At 39.8% G+C, this 11,279-nt stretch overlaps 1 protein-coding gene across 1 annotated transcript in view; it reads right to left on the bottom strand.

Annotated features, from left to right (window-relative positions):
• The window catches only part of LOC144535331 (potassium channel subfamily K member 5-like), a 16,480-nt gene continuing 5,201 nt past the window's right edge, over nt 1–11,279 (bottom strand). The window contains exons 2-5 of the mRNA XM_078277739.1: nt 4,070–4,181; nt 3,529–3,695; nt 3,251–3,419; nt 1–3,130 (exon numbers count right to left, since the gene is read on the bottom strand). Of these exons, the coding sequence (XP_078133865.1) occupies nt 2,187–3,130; nt 3,251–3,419; nt 3,529–3,695; nt 4,070–4,181 (1,392 nt within the window). The 3' untranslated portion in view covers nt 1–2,186. The remainder of the gene's footprint in view (nt 3,131–3,250; nt 3,420–3,528; nt 3,696–4,069; nt 4,182–11,279) is intronic.

Genomic DNA, 11,279 nt, shown 5'->3' with positions numbered 1-11,279 from the left:
TAAAATAATTGGAGAGCCCCTTTAATGTGATGTAACGATCACAAAAATTCAAAGTTTTATTAAATGTTTATTTACATGAAATATACATTTTGTTCGGAATTCACATGCAAACTTTCAAACATGAATAATTTAATCATAAAAAAGATGCCTAAAAACACAATTTTACTGGAGTTTTAAAACAATGAAGCAACGTTAAGAGAAAAGCTTGGGTAAATGGGTTAACCCAGCCTAACCTGTTCTTGGTCAATAATTTAGAGAAGCTTGAAAATCAGTCTGGACAAGTACCATGGCTGTGGAACAATGCTGAACTACCACAATAAAGAAAACCAGTTAAAATGAGAGAGAGAGAGAGAGAGAGAGAGAGAGAGAGAGAGAGAGAGAGAGAGAGAGAGAGAGAGAGAGAATATGGGCACAGAATAATGTGGTGGCCCTGCAACACAATCAAAACACCCAGTGTGAAAGATTTAAGGCATTTTCACCTGATAGCAGTCATATGTAAGGCAGATTTATGTGATGGTGTGGTCCATGTGTTCACAAAAAGAGCTACAAATATTGGACTATATTTACAGTATATTATCCAACTGGCTTGAAAAGGAGTTCTAAATTCAAAGTAGCTCTATCTAACACTGCCATCTTACTATTCACCGTAACATTATTTCAAGTTTTTTTGTGCAAGTTAATGTGTGCAAAAGGCAGCGGGTAAGCAGGGTAACAAAGGGCCCTTTTAAAAGTGAGACTGTGAGAAGCACTGGACATTATATTTTGGTCCCTCAACTTTACAGTTTTGTGTTCACATGAAACAAGGGGGAACAACAGAGCACCAATACTGCTGTTTCTGTGTCTCATGGCTGAAACGTGTCAAGAGAGCATTGATCCGTTACAAGTTAACCTTGAATGGCTGTCATAAGCGGTACTTCAGTCTTTCATACCAGTGCGAGCCCCCGAAGGCAAACATGAGCAGCAAGGCCATGTCCTGAGCAGAGCTGTGTTTGGGTCTAATGATGGGCTTTTAGCCAATATTTACATGCCAAATAAAATGAAGTGAAAGGGTGCTAAAGAGACAAAAAGTGAGAATACTGTTGCTGTAAAAGTTTTGTTCTCATTATGCGCTGCCAGAAGCCACAGCATGACATTTGACATGCTGTCAGCAGCAAAACAATAAAGACTGTGTTTACTCTAACAATTTGAGGGTATTCTGAGGCATCTAATGTATGTCACAATGGGAGGATCCCAAAGCAGATTAAAAAAAGGCAAACAAATCTTAGTTTAGAGTGTCTGTCTGGCAGGATATAAGATTTGCTGTAAATGCTTCTCTGTTCATAAAGTTAAGCATTTTCAAGTTTACTCTCAGCTGGTTCTAGACATCCAGATGTGGCTATGCATCGCTGATAACCTTTAGTGCAGTCACAATTATATTGCTTTCAGTCAAAATAAAACAGAAATCTCAGACACAACAAGTTAAGGACTTCACATAAAAAACAAGTGAAATAAAAAAAGGAGGAGATTTGGCCCTTAACCACCTTCATTTTCTTTAAGGATAAAGGTTTGGCTCAGGTTTTAAAAAATACAGTCTGCACAGATATGGACTCTGAACTGTCCTCATTTGGTGGAATTGTGCAATGGGAGACATACACCCATGTAGCCATTGAATAAAAGCTACTGTCCTTCATTTTAATAAATATAAAAACACCAATATGGTGAATATGCATAGAAAAACTATGGAGATCAAATAAATTTCCACATATAACTTCTTATCAGCCTATGAATAGAAAAAAAATGCACTCATGGTAAATAGTTCTTAGTTTCGACATTACAATAAATGTGTGGCATATAATTTCTCAAACCACATAAGATATAAATAGAGCAGATGTTAAAAACTCATGGTGTTATAGGTCATGCTCTGTAGTCTATTTTCATGAAGATGTTTCAAGAGTTTATAGATAGCTCACCTCTTAAATAGTCAACATGATGTAGATTTTCATTTCTCAGCTATGAACAGAGCATTCAGTTGAAATTGTATCTTGGTTTTGCAGTCTTTCATTATCAGACACCCAAAAGTGCAATGGGACTTCTGATGTTCATTCAAACAATTCACATTAGAATACATATACTTCAATGCCAACCAAGAACTAACAACAGAGGACCACGCAGATGTGACAACTTTACAAAGTTAAGACTCTGATATCTCAACATTCTGTATTTTCTTCCTTTGCATATTCCTCTACAAGTTTCTCATAGGAGTGGCTGTGTTCTGAACCGTCACTAGTGAACACAGACCCTTCAGATTCAGAACTCTGCTCCTCCTTGGAGTTTGCTTCAATGTTTTCATCACATGTAGTAATGGATAGTTTTAATTTAGAATCGTCATCATCATCATCCTCCTCTTCCAAGTTATTGCCAAGAAAGTTCTCCTCGTCTATAAAAGTAATGTTTGCATTTTGGAATGTTAGGGGATGGTACTCCTTAGAGTCCCATGTCCTTCGACCACCTGCTCCACAATCTCCCACCCCTCCATTCTCTAGGTCAATGTCCTTGTCAAGCTGGTTCTCATACATTTGGCCCTGGTCAAGTTCTTGGTCACCCTCTACTTGGTCCTCTGTTAGCAGCAAACCGCTGTCTGAGCCCAGGAGGTAGTTCTTAGACTTTGAAAAAGCAACAGTGACACGCTCACTTAAACTATAGCGTCTCTTTTGGCGTGGTGAATGGTCCAGACTAAGGATGGTGTGACCATTAAACATGGGAGCGTCATTGCAACTCATGGCACGACCAATCTCTTTGGAGTTATTAATGGTCTTGGCACTACCGCTGTTGCTTCTGCCATCTTTTTTGGTGCCAATCTGCTTAATCAAGTCATTGTAGCCTTCTTGCTTCTTGGACAGGAAGCTGAAGATGTTGACGTCATTAGGAGTGGGTGGCAAACGAAGGGCGGCTTTCTGAGTCTCTTTGTAGTGCCGGAGCTCATCAAGAGATAGCTTGCGCAGCTTCCGGCGTTTCTTCAGTGCCTTGTGGGCCTCAATCACCATCCGCACTTTCCAGTTGAAAAACAAAGAAAGCCAGGCCAACCCCAGATAAATCCACACTTCCACAAAGTAACGGTACAGAGTTGGGTATTCTTTATTTGGTTCCACACCTGCAAGGACAAATAAAATAATCAAGGGTAATTTAATTCCAAAATTCTGGCCTGGTTTACTTTGATTGGTTCAATCAAAACATTGTGATTTGTTTATTTCTAATTTATTTCTCAGCTTACCTGCTACCAAGTCCCCAAAACCAATCGTGGTCAAGGTGACAAATGAGAAGTACAAGCCTTCAATATATGTCCAACCCTCTTGGGACATAAATACAAAAGGAGGAAGGACTAAATGGACCAGCACACCCCAGAGAAGAAATACAGCTGTGCAGGTAAATTGAGCCTTTCTCTGGAAAACAAACAGAAAACAAACATTAATTCAGGTACAGGTTTTGTGATACCACAGAGAGATGCAAGTACTTCTTCCAGAAGTGGAATAAAAGCTTATATCAACCTACCAGTGAAAATCCTTTCTTGGTTAGATACTGGCCCATGTGCTTGGCCCTGCCACCGAAGAACTTTCCTAGCTCACTGATCCAGGTAAGACATAAAGGCACACCAAACAGACCGTAAAGGATGCAAAATACACGGCCTGCTGGAGTTTTAGGGGCAATGTTCCCATATCCTTTAAAAAGTGAAAGTGAGTGGTTAGGGTAAGGATGTGTTAACCATGTACACCTATTTACGTCTTTTAGCATGGCTTAACAAGGACAAGGGATTTATAAAAACCATGCCCCCAATACGGGTTGTCTTAATCCAAGTCCATCTTATATGTGTCCCGTACATTTGATTTATACACACTTTGGCAAAACATCCAGCAGTTGACTGCATTTAAGTTTGTCCCAACGGAACAAAGTAAAACAGTTCTAAAAGTCTGCTTGACTGTAACATTACGGTCTCATTTTCTCTTAAACATTCAAGTAAGGTCTGACAACAAAAGCCTCTTTGCCCCCCCATCATAACTAGATTTGTCATTGTTGAATCTACAAAAGTACTTACCGATAGTGGTGATAACAGTGGCGGCAAAAATAACAGCATTTGGCCAGTTCCAGTTGTTGAAGGTCTTGCTGCCAGTTATAGTGATCCCTTGGCCTGCAGCATCAGACACCGCCTAAGGACAAAGAAGAAACAATTGAGTACATAGGCTTGAATTCAACTTAAAGAGAGAAATTAATGGAGGCTGAACAAATGGATGCTATCAATTGGCAGTTATAAAAAAAGAAAAGAAGGCAGGAAGTTTGTGTGTGTAAGCTCCATGTCTTCCACCACATCCTTCCTGTGATATGTCGATGGTATCTCCAGTGGTACCAGAGAGCTGAAATGACACTCAGGCACCCTGGAGAATCACCGCCGCCATGTGGGCTTCATAGTTCCGACCACTGCTTATATTGGTAGAGAAACAGGAAGGTCTAAACAGCTGTTTCATAATACCATGATGATGCATGGATTAAAAGCTCACTAGGTGGTTCTTCAGTGGTTGCTCCGTTTGTTTTTCTTTTTCAAGATCCAAAGTTGCCCTTAATATACACAATACAATAAATTCTTCAGGACAAAAAGGTATTATTTTGTGCTTAGTCTCGCATTGCCAGATGTTCCTCCACCGCGCTGCAGAGCCAGGTCTGACTAGTCCACACAGCATTCCGGGATGGGAGAAAAATGTGCTCTTGTTTATTGGCATTTCTTTAAACCAATCACAATCATCTTGGGCGGTGCTAAGCGCAGGATGCTCTGACGGTACCTCTACAAAACAGCCTCGGGAAGGAACTTGTTTTGGTGGAATGTGCACGTTCAAAAGTTGTTTTAATCGTACAACAGAAAACTCAGCTTGGACAGATAGTCTAGCTAGCTGTCTGGATTTACCCTGCAGACTTCTGAGGAGCAGTTAACCATAGTCCTCAGAAATCGACCGGAGTTTAGAATGCCAACACAAAGAAAGCGGAAGGTGAGGGACATCCGGACAAAAATGAGGAACATTCGGCGGAATTTCCGGCGGCACCTTAACAATCCCGGAAATGAAACGTTGTCAATATAGACTTTTTACTGCTCTATCCACAGGCAATATTTGTCTCTAACCACCTAGATCATGGGATACATCAGATCACTCTTGCAAGGAACTTTCAGTGTTGACATCGAAAGGAGACAGAAAATGCTTAATCAATCATTCCCAACCACATGTGTGCAGAGTACAGAAACTAGATTCCCCCTGTGGGGTATTCGCAAACACCCAGCCATGTGTGATGGGACAATGCTCTACCCCCCACAGCAAAGTTCTTCTTTTTCCAAATGTGCTTTTAGGGGGAAAATATGCAGGGGTTGGCAAAATTCATATAAGCCCTAAAGCCCTGGAAGATGCTTGGTTCTTTAATAATAACCGGTCTGTGACAGTTCTACTCTGTAATTACCAGCACAAGGGGAGGCAATTCTTTTGTCTGCTGAAACAACAGAGTTTCTCCGTTGGGCTTTAGGATGACAGCAGCGATGACCGAGTTTGTGTTCGAACCATGACTAGAAATTAAAGAGGAAAAACCTCCTTCACGTCCTTTTACATTTGACAGTCCTCTTGAGCCCACAGCATCTGTAGTAACTGGTTACATTTATATGCATGGGTTCACCTTGTTATGGGCCATGTTCAGGCTAAAATCTTATTTGCTTAAGCTGGTTACAGAAACTTTTAATACTCCACAACTGCATATCCCTGTTGACCTAATGAACCAGGTAGCACTACAGTCATGTAGATATGACAGTTTACCTGTAAAAAGAAAAAAAGAAAATGTTGGGCTGTATTTACGCAACAATCGGTGTAGAATCGGCTACATCTAACATACAAAAGGAAAGACAATCAGTTGTAATCTGTGCAATGTATTTTTTAACATCAAAATGTTCCTGTCACAAAATCTTTTGTTCAAATGATAAAAACACTACTGGAACAAGAAGAGACACCACAGCAGAATCTATCAAACCAAAAGCAGGTTACTCTGATAACTTGATAAACATGCATGTTCATTCTTCAAATCTGTCCACAGACAAAGGGCATCACAGTACTGTAGGTTTCCAGCACTGTGGCTTGTACTAATGGAAAGTGATGAGACAAAGTTTATATCATGAAAAAAGATTTTTAAATTCATGAAATTTCAATGACAGACTTTTGGTAAAACCCCAAAACAACCATTCATGTATTCCTCTGTTGCAGCCAATATTAAATTGTACCCCACTAGCTAGGACTGTAACAGTTTGAGGTTTGTTTGCTATGAAAAAGTGACAGATGTTATGTTTGTGAGTCATGTCTGTGGTGTGTCTGTGTGTGTGTGTGTGTGTGTGTGTGTGTGTGTGTGTGTGTGCTTAGCTCTGCACCTATACTAGCCTAATGAGGGTACATGTTCACAGTCCGTCTGCCATATAAAAAGTGCTGAAGATTTCGTACAAAACGCTGATTCACAGGAATTCAATGAGGGCAGAGAGCAAGCTAAATAACTGGAGTGAGCACCATGCCCTCGATGTATATCGCACATATAGAGGATAAGGAAGATAACCTTTAAAGTGCCCATATTATGAAAAAAACACTTTCTGGGATTTGGGGTGTTCTTTTGTGTCTCTGGTGCTTCCACACACATACAGACTTTGAAAAAAATCCATCCATGCTTTTCTTTGTGAGATACGGTTTCTGAATGTGTCCTGCCTTCAGTCTCCGGGTGAGCTGTTCAGAATCGAGCTGGCTAACCGCAACCGTTAGCTCGTAGCGTTAGCATGCTAACGCTAGCATGCTTCCTCGTTCTCAATAGCAAAGCACTGCTACAAAAACACACAAGTTCACCATAATCTACAAAAGAACTACTTCCATGTGCGCCCTCATTTAGAAGTCTCCCAGCTAATCCTGCCTTGTAACTGACCAAAGGTGGAGAAACAGCCTTTCTTTTACTGTCTATGGAGCTAGCTAGCTGACATGATCTACATCTGAGCTACTGCATGTGCCAGTGCAATCAAAGATAGTACAGAAGAAGCAAAGAGGTCTCACTCTGTAGCTAAAACAGAGACCAAGTGAAAAGAGGATCTGCAGCAGTGAGAGAGAGCTGTGCAGTACAACTAAAATATGGTGTTTTTTGAAAATTAAACCATGTAAACCTATTCTGGTACAACCTTAAAATACAATTATGAACCTGAAAATGAGCATAACATGGGCGCTTTAAAAGGCAGACTTCAGATGTTAACATATTCACTGATAATGCAAATTTTGAAATATCCTGTATTGCTACCAGTGTGTTATCTGTGACTTACAAAAAAGGTACTAATAAAGAACTAACTAGGCTAACTAAAGACAGTCAAACATGACTGAACAGGCTTTGCAATGAACAAGGTTCTTATAAAGGTTAAAAAGTCAACTACTGGTCAACATGGCTGCACGATATTTTGTTTCATCGTCTACATTGCTATGTGCGCATGCGCGATAGTCACATCACAGGACGTTGCGATGTTGACGCTACAACTTCTTTGCTGCTTGATAAAAAAGTAAACTTTCACCGTTCTCCTTTTCCATGATTGTTACCGGCCGACCCTTCCTCTTTAAGACAGGTGGTCATGTGACGTAACGTTAGTCCGACGGGAGGGGGGGTGTTGTTATGGGAAGTGAGGCTCTCCCGTGTGTAGAAAAGTACCGTAAGCGGCAGCTGCCACTGACACAGTGATGCACATGCTTTTCCATGGGTAGTGAAGCTACAGGTAGTCAGTGTTTGATGTTCGCTGCAAAGACAAACTAAATCACCTGATTAATGCAACGTAATCACGACATCCCCCGGCCATTTTTCACCGCAGAAAGCTGCTACCAGCCAGGCTAAAGCTAACATAGTTAGCCTAAAGAAACAAGGCGTCTGTCCCAACTAACGTTATGGTTCCGAGCTGCGACGCTGAAAACGTAACACTAATCGACAACAGCAGTTTGTTTCTGATATAACGTCATTTACACTGATTTAAGTGCTCTTGGATACACAGTTTGTTGCAAGAGTGTGACATGCAGGCTCTGCATGCACAGCAAACCAATCATGATCAATTTTAATCGATTTATCAAACAACCAAAGCACGCCCCGCTAGTCGACCACAACCTGAAATTTAGAAGAAGCAACATGCATTATTAATATCATTCACTTTAGCCTGGATTGATATTACATGAATGCAATGGTGTCATGTCAGTCAACCAGTGTATTTCTTCTTAATTTCCCTCTCCAAAATCACTTCAGAAGAGTAATCACAGCGCTTACTTGCTTTGGTTTTTGTAAAACATTAAAGTTCAACAAAGACTGGTTCACATAAGAATTTCATTTTTATTTTCTTTGTAGATGCACTCCCCTACAAAATCACCCCAGTAGTTGAGAATGATTTAGTATTTCTAAATAGGGCTATTTATGTCCTCTTGTAAAAATTAGTCTTTTTTTCATATCGCAATATATATATATCGCAGGGAAAAACAATATCGCAATGTAAGTTTTTTCCAATATCGTGCAGGCCTACCTTGTGTCATACTGAGCCCAAACCAGCTTAGGAGGAGGTTGTTAAACTGGCTTCTTTACAAGCCTGACCACTAGACAACTAGATATCAGGCTATCCACATGGATATTATTGACTAGATGAAGTTTGTTAAAGAGCTAAATAGACTCCAACACAGTTTTGGAAAACCTATCATGAGCTTAGGAAATACCATTTGCAGAAGATGCTTCTCTAAAACAATGTTTCTTCTGTAAATGTCAAGTTGGTTCTGGGAAAAAAAACACACACACACACACACACACACAAAATAACCCAGCAATTTTGGTTAAAAGAATGTTTGCATTTATAATCTCTACAAATGGTGTTCACCAAAATTACATTTTGCAATGTGGCACACCTGACTAAGGAAGCTATAGTATAAGTTCAGTCAGGTCTTCCTGATATATACCTATAATTTGCATGCTTAAGCCTGTAGATTTATTTATCACACATCTGCATTCTCATTAATCCTTGCTGTCCTGTCAATTATCTTATCAGCTGTTCTGATCTCATCCATCCAATAGCTCAGTGACACACCTACATTGTTAGCCTATCATTCTGCTGCTGCCTCTGTTTAAATATGATTCTCTCTCTGCCTGTAGTGCATTCGTGCTGCTGTTATGTGTGTGGTAAGTTCACGGCTGTTAGGCTTTTTTAAATCTGTTCTCTATATTGCTGTCAGCTGCCATTTCAGTGCAAATTGTCACAAATGGCAAAGCACCTCCGCAACCTCCCCAACACCACCAGTCTTTTGCAGATTCATAATCTTCAGCCCCCACCACCTGTGTCTGGACTCCATGGGGGTTTTGCTTTGTTTTGCTTTATTAAATAAAGCAAAACAAAAGACTGCCTCAGCTCATTAATGATTAACGTAACACTGACTCACTCAAGTGTGGTTGGTACACTGCATTACTGAGATATAACAACATGGCAGTAAGATGTCCTTGCTTTTACAAAAGTTAAATAACAGTACAAAGTACAAACAAATACACAACAAATAAAAATGGCCCTCCAGAATCTATGATCAGAACTATGTCCAAAGCAGCTTTCTGCTATACAGAAATAAAAGACCCTAGAATGCCGTAATCAGAATCAAGTATTCACCAAAGCTGTGTAATAACTCAGCACTGCCCTATATGTCCAGCCACAAAATACAACACACACCTCAATGAAAATCCCAGCCTCCTACACTGAGCAACTTTTCGAACCATTTTCTGTAAATATGGTGAGAAATGCCAAACATTGTGCCAAAACCGTTAAGCTGTCAGCTGCAGTAAACAGCATCAGAGAACAGTCTTTTACATTTCTGCAAGATCTCTGAAGACCTTTTTTTTCCTATTGGATTGGATGTTTATGATATTTACTGAAACAAACCAATAATTACAGTAATACTAATTTACTCATTGAGCATAAATATTTTGGGATATGGTTATACTGAAACAAATCAAAGATTAAGCCATAAACAATTGTTGCCTCTCATTAAAGCCAGACATTCATAATAAAAAGGATTACACAAATTGTGAAAAAAGCTTGATATGAAATACATTAAGTTTACTTTAAAATCACAATGTGGTGCCATACACACTCTAAAGGATTTTTTTTTTTACTTTTGTGGAACTGAAAATATTGCCAAACTGCAGGCATCTGCCGCTAGCTCACTCTGATAAGCAAAAGGAAAGTAAAAAACAACAATGACAAACTCCAACTGTTATCGGGACAGCTGGCCCAGCATACCACTCCAGCTCCTAGGTATTTTTCCACTTCTAGCACATGAGCACAACAGCTGCTCGCTTCTGGGCAGGACTGACCGCCTTGCTAACAATGAAGTCACTCAAGCTCTTCCATGTCAATACGTATTAATTCCTATACAGAAGTGGATGGGTTGCAAACAAAGTGTTCGAGAAACAATGCAGAGATTTCACTGTGCGCACTAATCAAAAGATCCACCGTTGCGATTTCTTTTTTCTAAAGCACAAACCAATCTTGTCTTCACAAATTAATATAAATAAACTGATACTAATTAATGCACTTATGGCCCACAAAGTACAGAAAACTTCTGTCCCATTTTACAGTTTTTTCTCTATTTGGTAAAAACACAAAAAGGCAAGCTGGAAAATTCGCAGACAGTGAAAGGATTCTTTCAGCTTTCATTTGTTGAGCAGAGCATATTACACCATGTACAGATTAGTGAATGGCTGCTTTAAACACGGCTGTTAATACTGCAGGAGATTGAAAATCTTACTGCATTAACACAACATATGGCATTTTTATTTTTTCCTCATGTTTCTTTGTTGGGCTGATAAACTTTGCAGGATCATTGCTAAACCAGGTCATCTTCCAGAACAGTGTAGGTTGGTTACAATTGGTATGCTAACGTAAATTAATTCTCACATTGTACTGGCAATATATGACACGTCTAGCCCTCTGGCTGTGAAGTTAATCAAATTAGGCATACAAGTCGAATAAAGAGATGACATTTAAAATACAGTGCTACCTTCCATGACTTCAGTGTAATTCTTCTTTTTCTCTTCCTTTTAAAAAGGGGAAGAAAGACTTGCCTATTGCATGCCAGCAGCCCTAAACAGCACCCTAGGCACATGACACAGTCAGCTATCCCTGAAAACAGAGCACTCTTCATTGTGCCTTTTCATTCTGATGAGGGACCATGTTTCACTTCATGCATGTGACAGCAGTG

The sequence above is a fragment of the Sander vitreus genome, chromosome 20 (genome assembly GCF_031162955.1).
Source record: "Sander vitreus isolate 19-12246 chromosome 20, sanVit1, whole genome shotgun sequence".
NCBI classification, from domain to species: Eukaryota; Metazoa; Chordata; class Actinopteri; order Perciformes; family Percidae; genus Sander; species Sander vitreus.
This window is presented reverse-complemented; position numbering and strand designations above follow the sequence as displayed.